This window comes from Phalangium opilio, unplaced genomic scaffold, assembly GCF_054372755.1.
Source record: "Phalangium opilio isolate 3A_F unplaced genomic scaffold, DU_Popi_V2 ptg000523l_1, whole genome shotgun sequence".
Classification (NCBI taxonomy): Eukaryota; Metazoa; Arthropoda; class Arachnida; order Opiliones; family Phalangiidae; genus Phalangium; species Phalangium opilio.
In genome coordinates this window covers 1,833,305-1,854,739 of record NW_028324241.1, presented here as the reverse complement: position 1 = coordinate 1,854,739, position 21,435 = coordinate 1,833,305, and the positions used below count along the sequence as shown (strand labels likewise).

At 37.4% G+C, this 21,435-nt stretch overlaps 1 protein-coding gene across 1 annotated transcript; it reads left to right on the top strand.

Moving 5' to 3' along the window:
- The first annotated feature begins 9,178 nt into the window (after positions 1-9,178).
- LOC149589206 (uncharacterized protein F54H12.2-like) lies at positions 9,179-10,489 on the top strand. The gene has a single exon (XM_089861910.1). It carries the CDS (start codon positions 9,179-9,181, stop codon positions 10,487-10,489), a length of 1,311 nt encoding a protein of 436 aa, XP_089718036.1.
- Positions 10,490-21,435: the final 10,946 nt, after the last annotated feature.

Sequence of the window (21,435 nt, the reverse complement as noted above, 5' to 3'; positions counted from 1 at the left end):
ATCTGTCTTCGTGTGTGCCTGTCTGTCTGTTGTTACACCCCAAGATATTGCTTTCGCAGATTCCTAATCTGAACAAAAGTGTTCTCAATTTCACAGTTTAAGTATTCAAAATTCACAGTTAACGGAATTATGGAATATTGGAAAACTGTACAATCGCAAGTACACTGACCACTATTCTCTTTTCAGTCATCCCCAATCTAACTACACCATTTTGTGGTCTTTTAGACACTCGTGAAAGAGGTATATTCTAGGAGTCAAACGTCAATATTAGCTAGGTTCAAATGATAATAGGGAAAACCTCTCTTAAAACGATACAACTAAAAGTATGATAAGTAACTCTCGATAAAAATAAATAATATCAAATAATTTTAATAAAATATTTGAGAAAAACCTATCTTAACCAAAACATCCGTAGTCAAAGTTTATATAGGACGAGTAAGGATGATTGGGTGTGAAGTCAATACACTGGATATATTTCACAGTTTATTTAAAGCGAGTAATAAAGACTGTACAGTACCATGAAGCTCTTTCCAAAGTTAATGTGTGACGAGTATTGATATCGTTAGCAAATAAAAACGGAACAAAGAAGTCGTTTTGAGGTAAATGACCAAAAGATGTTTTAAGCGTGACTTTCTGAAATATTGTAGGGGAGTGGATTTTTACCTTTCTGGGGAGAGGCTTTGTATCTAACGTGTCAGTGTTTTACGTTAACTTCTGCAATTGCTTATCAATAAAGAGAAATGATTGATGAGAAATAGGTAAATATTTATGTAGGTGATCCTCAAGTATCATTTCGCTCCCCCCTTTTTACCTTAACCCTTTAATATACCTTAACCCCTCTTTGTTCGAGTCTAGGGTGTTTATGTTCAGATATGGATGGGTTTCGCACCAAGAATCGAAGGCATGCATTTTTGGATTAAAGCTACCATTTTTGGACCCTTACATCACTTCCCACCCAAATTTTGGACTATTTGTGCAAATTTGGATAGTTTTAGCACCTAGAATCGAAAGCATCCATTTTTGGATTAAAGCTACCATTTTTGGACCCTTACATCACTTGCCATCCAAATTTGGATTACTTTGTGCAAATTTGGACAGTCATTGGACTCATTTTTCTAACAGTGTGCTTCTCTACCATGATTCAAGTAGAACGGAGTTCGCCCTGTTGTTTCATGAGGTGTTGTATTGAGAGAAAACTATAATAAATCTAAGTTACGATCCCAATTACGGTGTTCTTTCCCTGCATAGATACCTAACATAATGCCTATCGACTTATTAACACGTTCAGTAGCATTAGTCTGAGGGTGGTACGGGGTAGTGTAGGTGCATGTGACGTTGAATTGCGCACAAGTATCTTTCCAGACACGAGACACAAATTGCGTTCCATTGTCTGAAAGTATAGCCTTAGGGGCTCTCCAATGCAGGATCAGACCTTTGAGAGTCTGACTTACTGTATCAGCGGTGATGTTCTTTGGTGGTATTAGTTTAACATAGCGAGTATAATAATCCACATACACTAAGATGTAAAGATTACGCTGAGGACTAAGAGGTAAAGGACTTAAAATGTCAACCCCAACTAAATCCCAAGGTTGTTCAACCACTGTAGAGTGCATTAACCCAGGAGTTTTGCGGTTGCGTCCTTTATATTGTTGGCACATAAGGCATGTAGACACAAATAAGGCTACATCCTTTTTCAAAGTAGGCCAATAATATCGGAAACGAATACGTTCATACGTACTATCTCTACCTCTATGACCAGCAGTCATGTGTGTGTGAAATAAGTGTAACGCTTGAGGACGTAATGTACTAGGCAGGTAAATCTTACGCGGTTGAGTACCATAGCGCTTACGATAAACGAGACCATCAATGATTTCATATAATGGACTAGTCCCATCATGAGCTTCTAATTGAGCCTTAAGATTCTGTATACTAGGATCTAGACCTTGTTCACGTGTTATTTCTGCCAGATTAAATGCATTCATAACAGGAGTTAAGGGAGGCGGAATTACTTGAGGACGGGGCCTAAGTATCGCTCCTAAAACATATCCTGTAGGTGGAATATCTCGGGACTACGTTTTCTACGCCCTTACGATATTGCACTTTAAATTTGTAAGTATGTAAATACATAATCCAACGTAATACGCGATATGAAGGGTCAGTACGTGTATAAAGCCATTGTAAAGCTTTATGATCAGTGATCACTGTGAAGTTTTTGCCATCGAGGAAATGTTTAAATCTGTTAATAGCCCAGAATATAGCTAACCATTCCTTTTCGTACGTAGAATAATTCTTTTCTGCTGCGTTAAGCAGAGTAGAAGCGTAAGCTATAGGAAATTCTATGTTACCATCTTTCTGACTTAGCATAGCACCTAAACCAACGTTGCTAGCGTCCGTGGTTAAGTAAGTAGGCTTACTTGGATCATAATGATGCACAGGATGCTCATTAGCATGCACTATAGCGGCTTTTAATTTAGAAAAGGCTTCTTCACATTGCTCAATCCAGACCCATTGGACATTCTTACGCTTAAGACGGTATAATGGGGCAGCTAATTCCGCATAATGAGGAACAAACTTGCTATGCCATCTCGTCAAACCTAAGAATCGCGATAAAGACTTAAGATCTGTAGGCCTAGGAAATTGTTTCATTGCTATGGTTTTTGCAGGATTTACATGAATACCTTTCCTATCTATTACGTGTCCTAATATTAACGTTGAAGGTTTAGCGAAGTGACATTTCGTTAGATTCAGGGTGAGACCAGCTTTCGTTAGTGGCCTAAATACATATTCCAATGCTTTAAGGTGTTCTGTCCATGTTCTAGACGTAATGATTAAATCATCCAAGTAAACAAAAATGGTAAACTTGGACTTATCCCGAAACACCTCATCCATTAACTTTTGGAAAGTGGTTTGTGCATTGCACAACCCAAAATGCATTACTACAAATTCATATTTACCAAAAGGGGACAAAAATGCTGTCTTTGAAATACTATCAGGATCCATAAGGACCTGAAAGTATCCACTCATTAAATGTAAAGACGTAATGTACTTCGGTTTATTTAATCCTAATAAAATATCTTCAACCTTAGGAAAAGGATAGGGATCGGCTTTAGTAACTTTATTTAAAGCTCTATAATGCACACAAAATCTCCAATCTCCTTCATTTTTTGGTACTAAGCAAATTCCTGAGGACCAGGGGCTTCTTTCCTGTAACATCTTGTCAATGTGTTCCTTAGTAATTGCTCTTTTTGCATCGGTACAAGGGTAAGCAAAGGTTCTAATAAGTTTAGTGTCTCCTGTATCTATCTTATGTGTAGTCATATGAGTGCGACCTGGCTCAGCTGCTGTGACTGCAGGAAATCTAGACAATAATTGTTCAAGTTCCTGAACTTGTAATGGTGTCATTGTGTTTTCCTCTAAAGCAGGACTTATGTCTTGCTGGTCACCTACCGAATCACTGATATCGGTGGTGCTGGTAACAGTGTGTATGGTTTAGAATCTAAAGTAACTGTTAATGTAGGAAAATCTATATTAGCTTAGTGTTCCATAAAGAAATCTGCACCTAAGATAATGACACCAAATAGATCAGGGACAATATGAAAATAGTGTAAGAATGAAGTCCCACATATGGTAAACTCTAACTCTACACTACATCTTGTAAAGAAATATTCACCTTGGGTAAAAAGATTCAATATTCTGTATTTTATGTAAATGTTTCAGGGTCAGTGTGGTGAAGGTCCATAAATACTTGTATGTATGCCTTAGTCGATATAAAACTAACTTCAGCAGCTTGATCGCTAATATAGTTCTACCAATGGGAAATTTTAAAGCTGAAGCAAATGATAACTTTGAATTAGGGGTTTTACTAGAAGATGATGCTAAAATAAGGGAATTATGAGGGTATTTGTATCGGCAAGAAGGACGCCCTCTACGTGCATTCCTGCCTGTTAGTTTCCCTTCTTACTTCTAGGCTTCCCTTGAGTAGTAGGCTTATTTGGCTTTAATTTGAGACAATTTGGTCTCATATGCCCTTGTTTCCAGGCATTATGACTGGGGGTATTTAGTCCGTATACCGTCAAGGATAGCAGAGTGGGCCCAGGCCATATTTTCCACCCACGGTTCATTTTATTAATTTTTGAAGAGACACTGGGCGTTGAGTGAGTAAACACTTTGACTTGCGACTCGTGGTGGTAGGGAGATTGGTGATAATACGGCAGGGGGTTGTAGTAGTTTAACGGTGGTGACTGATCCAGCAGCGAAGATTGCGGGAGCGAGACTGGAGAGGGGGTGTACGGGGCGTTCGTTGAATAGGAAACAATCTTGCCTTGACGAATACAAAGGTCATAACGGCCTGGGGCTTTCAATTGGCGAAGGTCCGCGAGGAGGGAGCGATGAGTCTACCGTTGGACAGGGTTACGATCATGGGAGGCGGCATACGGAAAATTATTATGGCGCCGCCATTCATGGATGCTTTGTACGAAATATTGTCGATGCGACACAGTTAAAAAGGTTATTAGAAGGGGACGGTTATAGTTCTGGCGAAGAGGCCCAACTCGGCGTATAGAGACAGAATTGTACTCGTCTGGTTTGAAGAACAAGTCTTGTAGAAGTTTGCGGACAAAGTACTTGTCTTCCTGGGGATCATCATGGTCAGTAACGTTAAAGAGCAACGCATTCAACTTTCGAGCGGATGAGGTAGAGATTTCACCGGCAGTATTTTGTGGCTGACCAGACAGTGGGGCTGGCGGTACAGAGACATGTGTAATTGGTAGGTCATTTGATAAAGTCTTGACAACACAAGAACTATTTTCGAAAAGTTCGCCACCAGCGATTGGGGCAGAGGATGATACGTTTTGATTAGGAGTCGGAGAATTGTTAGAATTGTTAGGCTCCGAAGAGAGTTCAGGTGGACCGGAAGAGCCTGATGTCACTTGAATGTCATTAAGAGGGCTACCAGGAATTATCTGGGGCGGTGACTCGTTGATTGTTTGACTAGCGGACTCGTTGATTGTTTGACTAGCTGAATCACAGGTTACTTTGGTAACACAAAAGGCCGGAGCCGGAACTGACGTAGAAATCGAGACGCGAATGTCTTCAAGCTGTCCAGAAAGGTTACAAACCTTGTCAGAAATTAAACTTTGATGAGCCCTATTATGAATAAGATCGGTTCGCAAGGCGGAGATTTTGTCCGAATGACTATCATAGTCTACCCGTAGGGAGTCAATTTCAGTCTGACAAGCAGTCAGGATGTTTAATTGAGAAAGTAATTGAGCGCGGAAGTCGGATTGATGAGTTAAATCATTCGTTGGCTCCGTGGTAACGAGGGCTTTGACCGCGAGAGCAGAGTACTAGGCTTCTAATTGTAAGACTTCTTTGGGGAGGGAGCTCACTTGCTGTCGGAATGCATAAAAGTCTGACATAAATTTAGAGAGCGATCGGAGGGCCAGCGGACCCTTAAAGACACATGACGGGCAAAAAAATTAAAAATGTTCACTGTTAGATATGGTGTGAAAAGCGCAGATATCGTCTGGGATATTGACACAGGAAATGTGGCACCAGGAGAGACACAAATCACATTGGAAAGTCTTGTGGATAGCGTCAACTTGGGTGAGACACGAGGAGCACGGGTGCTTAGGTCGTTTTCTAGAGGTAGCTTTGCTTTTACGACCGGGTGTTTTTTGTTTAGTACAAATACGAAGTCGCGAACTACGTAGTCTTTTGTTAGTAAGGGGACCAGTTTGTGAGTCTAAACCGAGCACTGAATCGGAATCAGACGGTGTATCACATGTATTTTCTATTGTAAGTTCAGATTGAGGTTGGGTTAAAATAGAGGAAGCTACAGTCGTATCCGAACAGTTAATTAAAGGGCTAGTAGAGAGAGATAGACTGTCCGAAGAACCAAGTGGATGAGAGAGTAAAGTTTTATGTGGTATACTTGTAAGAAAATCAAAAGTGGAGGAAGATAAGGCCTCGGTTAAGGTCGCAATCGGGGATTGCGAAACAACCATGATGATGATCTATAGCCGGGTAATGCAACGAGGTGACCAAGGCTTAAGAGACCATGGTGGAATCCGAATAAAAAATCACCAAGAACGCGACTCACACGCAAAGTTTACCATATAATAACTAAACTAAGCCATTAACTATCACTTTTAAAACTAAATATAGACAAATCATAAGAAAAACCCGCAAAAATAACATAATTGCGGTAGAGTTTTACTGCGCGACTCATTGCGGTAGTATACTGAGTATGCTCACTCTCAAATAGTTAAATTAATAAAGCTTTTTAATTATTTACTCATATTTATTAGGCGTACGTTATTGTTTTTTCAAAATTTTCGCATTATTCATTGTAAATTTTACAGACAGAGGCTTAAAAATCATAAAATTACTTAAACGTACGTTTTCATCATGCATTTAACGAATATACTATTCAGAAGTCAAGCCTTTTCGACTGAAAAATATGACTTAAATTTGGCTTTGAATTTTAAAATTTACTTTCCCGAAGGTTTTTGTCACAATTGAAACGAAAAACGAAAAAAAAGCAAAATCGAGTCTAACTGAAATGGAACTTCGAACTGACCCGTACCACCAGCACGAATTCTAATTTAAATTTACATTTACTTTAAAAAGGGGCTATTAAACGTTTCCCTAGTAACACTACCTATGCATTTTTTTAAAGGAAAAATAAGATTGTTCGCGTTACTCCGTACACATCAGTAGTTAAACCCTGTACTTTAAGAGAAAAGTAAACAACCACGCCCCCAAAATAAACAAGTGTCGTGTTAGCGAGCCCACCTCCCCGGGGTAGATATTTTTCCTGACTATAAAGTATGCACTTTATATGTAAAACAACAACACCGAGAGGATCTTAGTCGACTATCTATAATAACCTTTGCTCCTTCATGTTTATTTAAGCGACGTTCGAGATATATTTACTTCCTGAATTATGTAGCTTGTAAGATACGAGTCGAGTTAATTTTATTAGCCAATCAGTGATCAAAAAATGTCGTAGGTATTTGTACCACAATATCTTTACGTCTAAATATAATTACTTCAATTTCTTCTTCTTAACTATGTGATAAATAATACACAAATGTAATATTTTAGATTCATTTAAGAAAAATACGCATATAAGTTCAAATTTACTGTTAACATTATTCAACATGGGGGAGAAACCGCGCCGCAGCGCGCCGCTGGGGGTGAAATGGTTAAATACTACTACCCCGACTATAAAACCTTCACTCTTTCACCATTCTGACTCAGTATTCTTCAAATCTCTTAATTATGGAAGACTCGTTTTACGTCACTTTGCCCAGTAATGCGTCTATGGACGATTTCCCCGAGAACAACCAATCATCTTTTAAGGTGAAGTTGCCGCAACCTATTAAACTCTTATCAAACTGGAAGGTTGGTTTGGCTGAAGTGGTTTTACCACCAGTTTGGGATAATGTTACTCAGGGTTATGATAGATTTTTAACCATGGCACCCTCTATCGACGATGATGCTAATTGGTTTACTTACAAGTTAGAAATACCACCAGGTGATTATGAGTGCAAAAGAACGAAAAAAGGTCATACGGTTAAATATTCTTTACATAAAACTTTAATTGATATCCTGCGCGATCAAATAAAACCCAAATATAGAGATTTATTGCAAATGAAGGTGGATCGCCATCCGAATGTCGTTGGTCGAAAATCGGAAGAAAGGTTTCTTTTGATGAATATACACCCGGATGTGCAAGTAAGAATCCCGGAAGGACCTCTCTCTCTCGTGCTAGAGTTTCGAGAGAAAAATTTCGTCTCGGGTCGGTACGTTTCCCGGTTCCCCTTATCGCGTCACGCCAAAACTTTATCCATTTCTTACAAGGATAATTATATCGAAATAAGGTCCAGAAAAAAGGATTTCAAAGCCGTAAATCTACAAAGAACGGGAAGCGTAGACGATGAAGATGACAATCCGATTAATGCACCCAAAACTGTCGATGACGAGCTCAAAGCGATTGATATTAACGTAATACCAATTAGAAATAGAGGTCTTAGAGAAAAAGATGTAGCTCTTAACGATGCAAAAGGTGATCTACCTGATGATCATCCCTCTAATGATCAACCCGCTAAAGAGGGTGATACGTTTAAGGATGAATTACTTGACGATCAGCCTATGATGGATTCCAGCGACGACGATTTGCCAAATGATCAAGCCATCAAGCCAAAGATTAATCAATTGACGCATATCATACCCGCGGGTGTTTATCATGATATTGAAGATATTTTAAGAGCTATGAAAAAAACAATTCCCGATGCTTATAGAGAAAAATTTAGATTTTTCGTTAATGAAGACCAAACCGTTACTATTTGGTGCGACAAAGGGTATAGCCTGGCTTTTCCCACTGGTTTTCCGGGTCTTGGTTTAATGTTAGGCTTCGCGAAGAGTCAACTCGGGGTTCAGCTGAAAGATCATACTACCGGAGAATACATTGCGGATTTAAACAGAGGTATCGAAGCCCTGTTCGTGTATACGAATATTATTCAATACCAATTTGTGGGTGACGTCGCTGCTCCTCTTTTACGAATCGTTGCTAGACCGGATAACGCTGACAAGAAAACGTTCATTCAAACGTTTACTAATATTGATTACTACCCGCTAAGGCTTAACGAACTAGAAATTATCGAGGTAGAAATAAAAACCGACGCAAATTTACACGTACCATTTAAACTAGGTAAGACTATCCTCAAGCTACATTTCGTAAAAGATGGTTCAAAGGGATAGTTATCTACAGTATTACCTGCAGCAATCAGGTAGTGGAAGCTTTCCAGTATTTTCAGGACCTGTTTTCCAACGCGGGAGGGGTCTTGGAAATTTATTTCGCAAGCTAATTAAATTCATTACACCAATTGTAAAACCCGTGGCTAAGGCCGTCGGACGCGAGGCTTTAGGTATTGGTACCAGAATGTATACCGATATCCAGTCTGGAGAAGACCCGAAAAAGGCTTTTAAAAAGAATCTAAAACTAGCTGGAGGTAATCTTTTACATAAAGCTGGTGATCACGTAGCTAGTTCGCAGTTCGGTTCTGGTGCTCGTCGAAAAAGGAAAAGAAATTCACAAGGCGGAGCTAAAAAGAAAAGTAAACGCGCTAAGAAGAATCGCACTAAGAGAGATTTTCTACCATAATCAAAAACCATGGAGGTGAGAGAGGGGATGCGTAACGAGCTAGACATTTTTGAAATTCCAACGGAAAACAGCAATGTCATATCATCTACCGAAGTAACCTATCAACCGATTAGCGCGATTACAGACTCTGGACCGATAACCTTTTACGTTAAATCGAACGAAGAAGAGTATATGGATCTTGCCGAGACAAAGCTTAAAGTCAAAGCTAGAATTCTTCACGAAGACGGAACGGTACTCGAACCTAACGAGGTTAACGTTGGACCAGTCAATCTGTTTTTATTCTCCCTATTCAGTCAAATCGATGTTTTGGCTCAAAATACACCGACTCAAGCATCGAGCAACTGCGCTCAATACGGACCGCTTATTGAAACAGTTTTAAGCTGTTCCGAAGATGCTAAAAAATCTCAACTCGGTTTACAATGTTATTACAAAGACTCGCCAACTTCCCCGGACGAAATGTTTACTCAACAAAACAAAACAAATGAAAACGGAATGTTGAAAAGAGCCGCTAGAACAAAATTATCAAATCAAATTGAAATGATTGGGCATTTACCGGCAGATTTATTTCGTACGAATAAGTACATGCTTCCTGGAGTTGACCTTATGATTCGACTTTTCCGATCTCCTAAACATTTCCCTATTAATTCCAAAGTACCCAATAAGACGTACCATGTTGTTATTGATGAAGCTGTTCTCATAGCTAAATTGGTTAAGGTACGCCCTGAAATTCTTTTGGCTCACGCTAAAGTTTTAGAGCAATACCCAGCTCGATATCCGATTAAGCAAACGGTTATTAAACATTTCCCAATATCTAAAGGCGAAGTCGATTGCACTAGGGAAAATGTTTTCATTGGGAGAATGCCCGATCTTATGATAGTTTTCTTCGTACCCACGAACGCTTTCAACGGTACGTTAGATACCAATCCTTACCATCTCACTCATAATGATTTGAGACATATGTCGGTCGCTATTGGCTCGACAAATTTTCCAGACATTCCTTTCGAACCCAACTTTGACAAAAGACAATATACCAGAGAATATGCCTCACTGTTCGACGTGTTAGATATACTAGGTAAAAACAAAGGCAATTATATTTCTTACGAAGACTATGGTAACGGTTATACCATATTCGCGTACGATTTAACAGCTGCCGGCGATTGTCAAGGTGATTTTATCAACCCTCCTAAGCAGGGAAATCTTCGTCTTAGTATGAAGTTTGCTAAACCACTCAACACCAACACCACTTGCGTAATTTATGCTGTATTTAACAAAGAGCTCTACGTGACCAGAGACAGAAGCGTTATTTATCCACTTGATTAAAACACAGATGTCAGCATCTAATTAAGAAAATAGCGACTATAAATGGAAAAATATCTCGACCAACTCTTCATTAATCTTCAAGATGTTCGTCAGTCACAATCTTTCCAGCGATCTGGAGATCGTAGTAAGGAATATCGTCGATCCTTACGTTACCATTCGAAGACGAGACAACGACTCGGAAGTTTCGTTTCATCATTCTATTTGGAACGATCTTTGGAAGGTGCAACCCGAAATTGATTCTCACTTCGATGGGGAATCTGAAAGGTTTCACACTTGGATGAGTAAAGATAATATTCTGCTAGAGTGTCTCACCGTTGGAAAAGAAAAGCAGTTGGACCTTAGACAATACGTTCGCGGCGCGAATCATAACTATCACATTATGTACTCTTCCGCTCGCGGATTCTCCCTGAATCAAGAATCGTGGAAAAGTTTAAAGTCTTTGAAAAGTACCATCGATCGCGAAGTCAAAGTTTTACTCGACGCTAAGGATGTTATGAAAAGGATCGTTTTGGAAAAATTGACGAATATACTTTATTCAATTACCATCAAATGCGAAAACAGTTGTTGTCATCACAAGTTAGCTCACGATATTTCCTGCGGAGCCGATAATATCAACTGGTGTCAAGCGGTGGAACAGAATATCGAACAAGCGCTTCCGCGGATGAATTACGACGAGGTTTTGGTCGAATTTTACGAAGAAATGGATGGAACGAAATTAGAAGACGTGTACATCCTTTATAGCGATATTATTAATAATTTAACCAATTTGAAAAATATGATTGTTTACGGATAAATGTTCTGAATAAAGAAATATAAATTTGACCTGATTGAAAGTTATTTACTCATTTTCCACACCAATGTCGAGACTCGATGAGTTGGCGAAAGTTTATTACAATCTCTCTCACCCGGCTGGGTTAGGAAGTATAAAGAAATTACAAAATAGTGTTAAAGGAATTTCGAAAAAGGAGACTAGAAACTGGTTGTTAGCTCAGAATACCTACATAACTCACCGACCTAGAAAACTCAAATTCCCCAGAAATCAAGTCTATGTAACTTCTAAAGATGAACAATGGATGTGCGATCTTATGGATTTCAACCGGTTTAAGCGGTATAATAATAAAAAACGCTACGTATTAACTATCATCGACGTGTTATCGCGCTTCGCTTGGGCTATCCCTCTTCGAGATAAAAAACCGGAAAGTATTGTTAAAGCTTTCTCTAGTATTTTTAAATCTCGCAAACCTTCCAAACTCACTTTCGATCAAGGCGGAGAATTTGTAAATAAAAGGTTTGACAATTTTTTAAAGAAACACAACGTCAGTTCATTCGCTTTAGTAAATGATACAAAAGCGTCCTTAGTAGAGAGATTCAATGCTACACTGTCGTCAAAGATATACAAATACTTTACCAGAAGCGGGAAGTATGATTACGTTAAAGTTTTGCCAAACTTGGTTAAAAGTTACAATTCGAGCGTCCATTCGACAACTGGTTTTAAACCAAAAGATGTTAATATCAATAACGAGCATTTAGTTTGGTTTAGATTATACGGAGATAAGAAGAAGGGAAAGAAACCCGCTCTCAAACCAGGCATGATAGTTAAATTAGCAACTTCGAAAACTAGATTCGAAAAGGGAGGAACTGCCAACTGGACCAAAGAGAATTTCATCATAGATAAAGTCCTGCATCGGAGTCCTCCAGCGTACAACGTTAAAGATGGTCAAGGTGTATCAATCAGAGGCGCTTTTTACGAACCGCAATTATTACAAGTGAGGTTATGAATACGCAACAACTCTCCGAAGTCTTGCACTGCGATCCTCGAACTTCACCATTTTTTATCGGTGTTTTTCCTTCGGACAAGCTACCACCACCCCCTCTAGAGAAAAATGTTTATCTTTTCGTCGTTAATACTTCACCTTCTTATATCGCCGATGGACACTGGGTTGCTTTCTTTATCAACCGAGAAAGAGCGGAATTCTTTTGCTCCTTTGGAAGGAATCCTACCCATTACGGATTTGATTTGACCCCCTACGCTTCAGAATGGATCTACAACGATTGTGTAATTCAGCCTATCGATAGCGATTTTTGCGGTTTGCATACTTTAATGTACTGTTTCGCCAAATGCGAGGGTTACAGTATGAAAGAAATAATCCAATTGCTTTATAAGAAAAACCTTTATTATAACGATAGCATATCATTGTTAAATTTGTGTACACATTTGTTAAATCACGAGTTTCGATATTGTAATGAATAAAATCAAAATTCTAGCCATTTGTTGGGTTTTTTTCCTTTCTCTCGCCTTAATTCATACGGGGATCTCTTGACAGTCCTTGGTGTTTTTATCTCTTTTAGAACAGGAGACGATTTTGCTGCTTCTAGAGATGGATTTGAAAGCTTAATTTTCTTTTTCTTCATCTTTTGAGAACGTCGAACTTGATAATTACTTCCAATGGTCTTTTTAACTAACACATTTTTTTTTCGAGGTTTCGTTTTGACAATTACTGGAACCGGTGGTTCGTACGATTGTCCGGTATATTGGTGAGATTTTAGATAGCTTGATGAAGGCATGGGTGTTGACGATACAGGCGTTGGCTGAGGAGCTATTCTAACTTCGGGAGGTTCAACCAAGTTTTTCATTGTAAGGTATTGTTGAAGAGATTTCAGATATTGTCTGGCTTTATCATCGGGATTCCCAGGTTGGTTGAGAATGGTGGTAATTTCATTATCCAACGAAGAAACCTGTTTTTCAACATCGGTCATAATCGAGGACGCCGGAACTAGAATCATTTTCTTCATTCTCCACCGGTTATAGCTGACAAAAGAGTTGGAATTATAGCACCAATCCTCCAGTCTGCTTGTACAACAACTGTCGAACCTGATTTGGGCTACGGCGTTTATTAGATAGCGATTTTATAACTTTTTCGTACCGCCTCAAATTTCTTTTCTTGCTTTGCGGAAGAGCGATGGCGTTTCTTTTCAAGTTGTAACATATAGTGCAAATAGATTTTAACTGATCTTTGCTAGATAACGATATTAAAGTTTTCCTTTGTTGAGGATTAATATCTCTCAGTAGTTTAAGGTAAGGATAATGTTTCCGAAATGACTTGGATGGCATCTTTCACTACAATGAATTGAATCTCCACCAGGGACTTTGTTTTAAAAAACTATTTATTATTCCACAAAAAATATCATGCTTCCTTCATTGGGAAGTGCATTTGTTCTTAATCTCAAAGAGTCGTCGCAAGTTTGGCGCAAATCGCAAATTATGTAACTATACGGTTTGTCAGATGTAGCCATTTCATACGCTTTTGACATTATTTTTTTACCCGGAAATATCTGTCTTTCCAAGTGGGAAATCTGACTCCGAGACCTTAAATTTTTAAATATTACAAAATAAGAAGTATTCAAACTTATAACTCTAGATTCCTTCCCCATCGAGAATAGATTATGAGTAATTAAAATTAAACTTAAATTTAAATGATGACAACCAACCGTAAAAAGGTAAGAAATGAACGAACTAGCATTAGCAACAGGGGCTAAATCGTCCAACACTAGCAGGTTATTAACTTTGGGGTTAAAGAAATCCGTATCATCAGGCGGCAATCCTTCCAGAAATTCAATTTCTGGTATTTCTTTGCGTATTTCGTGAAACTTTTCTTGAAATAGAGAGTAGCAATATACGATCCTGTGAGGGGGTGGGTCTATCATTTTTTGACGATTTTTCAATAACTCCAAAACAAAATTCGTCTTTCCGCTCATAGACGCGCCGGAAACAATCATTTGAAAGGGTGCTACGAATTTCAACCGACAGGACATTGTCGACTATGATTCTTTTAATTTTCGTTCAAAAATTGGTTTCAAAAGGGTGTTCAAAAGAAATACTCTATCTTTAAATCGCGCGGCGGTGTACAGCCACTCGTTCCTTCGATCTTCGCTATCGGGTAGCCAATGAACTTTAACAATGTGATGAAAGGTAACTCGCTTCTTCTTCTTGGCAATAACTTGCTTCTTCTTCTTGGCAATACCCAAAGGGTAATGTAGTAAAGTCATCTAGAAGAATCCTTTTAGAGAAGGTGACCCCAAATTGTTTTTTTAAATTTCCTAAGAGCAAAGTTAAGTCCCGCTTGCGTCGAACAACGTTAAACGGGATATCTACCGTATACCGTTTTTCTGGATTTTGTAAGGCGTCTACCATAGATTCAAAATTTATAATTTTTTCATTTTCGCGAGAAAGCGTGATACCTTTCGACTTCACCACGCATTGATTGTCTGATGTTTTATAAGCGTACGATTTTGGTCCTGTACTGACAAATTCCGTTATATGCGAAGCGCCTATTTCTGATTTCCACTCTCCCAAACTACTTCCTTCGGGAGGGATCCAATCATCTTTCCCTCCTTCTAAAAATATGGCACCATCAGTATCGATATAAAGCAAACGTTTCCCAAGCTTGTGAATAACGTTAAATAGCTCTATTCGAGCGTAGGTTGTGATAAAACCTCCAATAACAGGACTGCCACTTCGTAAAGAAGGAACGAAAGGTTTCTTATGTTTGTAAGTTAGCAAAGCCAATGAATCGTTCAGAGGTCGAATATCTTCCAGATCTTTAGTCTCATCGGTTAATATAGCCACTAGTTCTTCGTATTTATCTATAATAACAGTCTTTCCTCTGTCCAGATTTTGACACATTTTACCGAAAAGCGAGTTTAACGTTAGCTTGCATATATTCCTTAAAGCTGGATTGTTAGTCACTTCTTCGATTGATATCGAGATGCCTTCTTTTTCGTAAATGGATTGTAAATAATTCTTTTTCTGACTTTCAGTCTCTACATTGTCAGGCCAACCGCTATTACAAATTTTCAATTTCAAAAACTTGTCAATGTAATCTCCAAACAATCCAGAACTTTGGTTTTTCACGTATCTGAATCGCTCAGGGTAATGCCAAACTTCGGATATAGAAATCAGCTCGTAACCGAATTCCATTGCCAAATAAATTTCGGGAGTATTGAACACACCTTCGAATATACGCTGCTCTCTCGAATGCTGACAAGGGTTTGATAAGCTTTTTTCCGCGCAGGTGCGACATAGACTAAACAATAATTTTGAATTAGATTTAAATGCAAGAATCGGAATGTATAGTTTTTTGGGGGCTAAAACCTTGCATTTTAACACGCCAAAATATTTATCTTTTTCTAAACTACAATTTCGCGTAAATATAGTAGGGTGCCCTTTTGGGAAGTCTTTAAATTTCATGACGAAACTATAAAGACTGCAGACGTCTCGATACAGTATCTTTTCACCCGGTTGACAGATATGCAACAATTTGAAGTTTTCTACCCTACCCCCGACAATCATTTCTCTCGATCCTATAGAAGAAGGAAATGATACGGTATCGCAATAAGATTTATCTTACTGATGGTTTCGAAGATATTCTTCAAAATCACAACTCCACATGGTTTTAAATTCGGCATTCGGAGCGGCGTTTTTGATGTATTCTTCAATGTCTAGAGTTCTTTCGTATAACGCTTTGTTGGTTTTTCCAAGAAATGAATTGAAGCTAGACTGCTTTGTATGTCTAACGCATCCGTGAAAAAAATCATTATGATATTGGAGAATACTTTCAGGATCGGGACAATAAGCATCGACTGGGAACTTTCCAAAGTATTTTTCACCCTGGATAGAAAAAGTAGTTTGGAAATTTACATTCCTTTGTTTAGCCTCGAGGGAGATCCATTTCATAGCTTCGCGACTTTGATTTTGATGTTGGTATAGGTACCCATTTTGCGGCACGATAGCTAAAGCGTATTCTTTCAAGTATGTGTGAAGGAAAAAACGTAGACAAGCACCCGAAATGGATATAGCGTTCATATTGAAAGGGTCGAAATTGGTAGCTTTTAGAAAAAGATTTTTAAATTTAACCATCGCTTCCTTTAAAACGGAAACATCCATTTGACAGTATTCCTCCAGCTCCTTGTTCATATCGTACTCGGTCTTACGCTTTTCTTCGTACCAAATTTCGAATTCTTTGTAATCCTTAGTCTTCATTTTTTCAGGTTGAAAATAAGATTTGTCAGGCAATTTTCCCTTATAATTCATCGTGTCGTGAGTCAAGAAAATATACGGGAAAAACTGTTTCTTACATTCCCCCAGTTCAAAGGTTTTATTCAAAGATCTAAGAGAGCCGGCGACGAAATTCATCGAGTCCAAAAACTTGATATTTTGGTTTTTGATAAAAACAGCTAAAGCGCGGCTGCCGTTGAAAATTACTTGAGGTTTAATAAAGTAGTGATTAACTAAAGTGTTTAAAATCCAATACGAGTCGAAACGGGAACCGTTATGAGAAAAAATGACGTAGTTCTCAAATCGCGGTTTAATTTTCTTCATTCTTTTGGTATCATGCTGAACAAACGATTCCTCTGTTTGAAACAAGTAGTCCAAGTACTGTTTACAACAATCTTGCCCTTTGAAAGTCTTAAATTCGTATGTTTCATCATCCATCTCCATAGCACTGACAAGTAGGATGGCTACATGTTCTTTAGAGTCGGATACGTAGCTTTCGCAATCGAAAAATCCATATTTCACGGGAGGATATTTTTCTTTTAAAGGCATAACGTAACACTGGTTCTTTTCATGCACAATCAAGCATTGCTTACATTTTTTTTCGCATTCGTGAATGCTATTGCTCAGAGTTTCAATTTCTTGACCGCATTGCTGACAACGTTTTAGTCGATCGCAAGTACCATTCGAAATATGTAACGATAAACACTCACTACCTTTAAAATAACGATTGCAAGATTTACACCTGATAACCTGAATTTCTTTAATCTCATGGAAGACGTTAAGTGATGAACATCTTTTACAATTTAATTCACCCTGCGAACAATGGTGGGCCCTTTTTTCGCTAGACTTATAAAAAACAACAAGGCATTTTGAACAATAACTTTCGCCGCCAAACATTCTCGAAATACTCTTTATCGCTACAGCGTGGTTTCGTAAAAGCAAAATAAAAATTTGTTTTCTACTCCATGGGCCGACGTAGTACTTTTGAAAGTTATCTTCCGCGTTGTATACAATAATTTGATATTCTCCTTGCAAATAATTTTGAAACCTTTGAATACCCGCTAAATTTACTGGACCGGGTAGTACACGAGCGTATGTAATCAGTTTAAGAGCTTCCACCTTCTGTAATGAACTCGTGGAGCTTTTCATTTTAACGAAATAGGTATAAAGATCCGATCTCTCTTTCGATTTACAACATCTCAAATCCGCCAAAACTTTCCCAATCACTAACGTCCTAGCAAAACAAAGATCGTCGCTATTTTGGAGAGTGATAAAATTTTTGTCAGCTTTAACAAATTTTTCCATTTCTACTATAGTTCTATTTCTAACGCTTTTTCGGTTGGAAAGCCCGGATATCTCAAAATCGCAGTCGAGGAAAACAACATCAAATCTTAAAGAACTATCTAAAATAAAACCCCTTCTCGATTGTGCTACGTGCTCAATTGCAGCCAAAACGCGTTCGCTAGTAAGCGAATTTAACGCCATTAATTTTAGATTTATAGGAGATTCGAGCTCCTCGGATTGAATGCATAAGCGAACTCTATCGTACGTTGGGTATTCATTTTTGATTTCCTTTAAAACACAATCGAGAATGTTTTGCAAATCTTCGTACATATGCGTTAATCTAATTTCGTCCGTGTTTTCGATATCAACGCGAAAATTAACCTGGTTACACTTGTATTTTCTTGAAGTTTTAACTGAAAGTTTCTCTATCTTGTAAAAATGTTTATAGTCTCGAATGGCTTCGTTTATCGAAACCATTCTGGGTAATGCGAAATATTAAATGCGCTCGAAAGAAAACAACGTAAGGTTAAATATTAAAAACCGTCACCATTTACCTATAATATTAATAATACGAAAAAATTATCTGGTAAGCAAAAAGTATTTAGTCGTGCGATTTTGCCTTTTTAGCTTTGACGATATTTAAGATTTTCTTATGGGGATTTTCTTTTATCTTTTCTCCGAGCTTTTTCATTAAAATTAGAATACCTTTTAAATCATTTTCGCTCAAATCGCCTATGTACTGTACGCGCTTTGAAGGCGCTGTCCAAACATCCTGCTTGGCACATCGTTTTAAATCTTTATATTTAGTAGCTTTAATATCTAGGTAATATTCACCCTTTTTCTGCGGTATTTTAACAATCGAAGCGCATTGGTTAGAGCTTCGAGTATATACGCTTTCTAAACCACCTTCGTCATCCACGCAACTAACTTCAAAACAGTCATCATCGGAAGATTCATACTTTTCATTATCTAAAGATAAATATTCAGACTTGCCAGAACGTTTTCCCTTGCTAGAATCCATTTGGTTTTCTTCTTTTCTTGATCCAAACGCGGTAAAGACTTGATCCACTCGAAGTGAAGATTGGAATGGATTTTGGGTGTTATCCATACCAGCTTTTATACACCATTTTTTTTCATACCCCATTTTCGGTATTATGAAATTTGATTTCATAAAATGGTTATCATAAATTTAAGAACAGAGATTAGGCAATAGAGGGAATTACCAACATAATTACTTGAAATACCATGTCAAGATAAATTGCGGAATATATGTCAAGGAGAAAATTCTTGCATAAATTTATGCCATGATGAAATACCAAAGAAGTACAAAAAAAATTTCAAGAAAAAATTAATTAATTCTATACCATGATAAATTTTCGTGTCTAAAATTGAGTAATTATGTTGAAAAATTAAACTCGACTTGCGAAAATCCTTTTAAAATTATTAAGCAAGAAATGCTAAGATTTTTTAAGATAATATACAGATGAATATATATTGAACAACGCTACACCCATTTGAGAAGAGTATATAAACGGAGGAGGAAAAATGGAGAAGTTCATCAAATTTTGAATCCCGATCAAGAAAGATCTGGTAAGTTAATGCTTTGTATATCGCGTATTTCTAAGTTAGCTAGTTTTAAACAGTTTAATGGCTTTTCAAGAGCGTATATTCGCTCATTTTCAATCAAATTTAATTAAAGTTAGCGTTGGTTTGAGAGGTGAAGACATTGTTCTTTATGCCGAGATAAAAGAATCTGGCGCTATTTTTGTTATTCCATTGGATGTATGGACAATTTTGCTAAGAAACGAAAACATCATTTTAACCCCTTACGATGAAAATAAACAATATTCGGTTATTTTTTTGCCAACTCATCCAGAATACTTTGAAAAAATGCTTGTAGATTTTAAATTGAAAATAGAGAAAGATGGAGTTCATCTTAGACACGAAGTCCTTCCTATGTCTCAAAAACGCGGACTATGGAACCACGTAAAAGAGTTTTTCATTGAGAGAAAATGTATGGAAGATTTGTTTGGTTTTCGAGAATTGATTAACAATCACATCGCGCTGCTTGAATCTCAAAGAGATGAAATAAAACAAGCGTACGAGATAGTGTATGAGAAATTATCAAACTTCAAAGATGGCATAAACTTTTTAGAAATTAAGTCCCTCTCCGATGCAAAACCATCTATGAGAGAAATTTTAGAAATATTTTTCAATATCAGCGAGTATGACAATCTAGTTAACGCTCTGTCGCATCTCAATCTCGTCTTCGATGTTAGAGATGTTATAGGTTTTATTTTAACTCAGATTGAGTATTTGCATTCAAAATGTAACTGTTCAATATATTATTAAATCTAAAATAAGAAAACTTTATACCGGTATATTAAATATTTTTTATTTCGATTTTAATTTTTTTATTTTCTATTCAACTACATACAACACACCATGCCTGATTTTATAAATAATACAACCGTATCTTGTACAATGGTTGTTTTTACAAAATACGATCGTTTTTCGTCTACATACTGTTACCCTGATGTGGCTCGCGTTGTTGCAGTAAACACACATCAAAATGTCGCCCATTTTTGGCACTCGACAATACCCAATTTGGGCGACTTGGTTCCAGTTGTAGACACTGCAAAAGATAAAAACTAATCAATTTTTGAATCCAATGAAATTTTCTAATTGCTTTAACTTGGACTAGAAATATATCGTAAGCTAAACCACTGAACTAACACGAGAGTTTAAATTAAAGTGTTCGGAAATTTAAAAATAGACTGTACTCAGGTCTTATAAGTGTAAGCGCTCCTGCATTAGTTCTCTCAGATCTCAAAAAGCCTCTTATTGCTTCCTCCCCATTGAATTCTTCAAATGCGTCCTCGCTAAATTATCATTAGTATCGCAATCAGTTATAGGTTTAATTGTAGAGATAAAGCAAACAATATACAATAGGGGGGACGGTGGAGATAAATTCTCCACAAACTCTCGAAGAAGTTCTTCATCTCGCAGAATAGGGCGTACAATCTGCGTTCTCCGCCTAATGTAGAAACAAAAACGGTGTTTATCATCTTATAGCTGTACTATTTTAAAACTTAAAATTTCTTTACTCACGCAGAATTGGATTGGGTGGAAGAGCTAACAGTGAAATAAATAAATAATAATTAAATATAGGGATATTACTTAAAATAATTAGTCATAGATAATAATAAACCCTACACCTTCAGTACATAAGCTATCTCCTTACAAGATTTAATAAATAATTGTTAGAAATATTTTAAACTTACCATTCATTTGATTGAGCATTAGACATTTTTTTTATTTATTTCGGATGTACTAGAGAAAGAATTTATGATGAAATATACTGATTTTCTTTAGCTTATATACCTTTTGAAAAAAACCCCGAGGTATAATAAAATACTAGTTCTAACTTAAATTAACTGGAGTTATTTCAGTTATTGCGAAAGTGTAGTTAAATTTTACTATAGTAAAAACGAATCCGCCCCTTGACACAAGAAAAGGCGGTTGGTTTTATGTAGATTACCAAATTAAAGAATTTATTTTGAAAGCTGAGAAGGTAAAAAAAAATTATTTAACCCTTGACATAAGA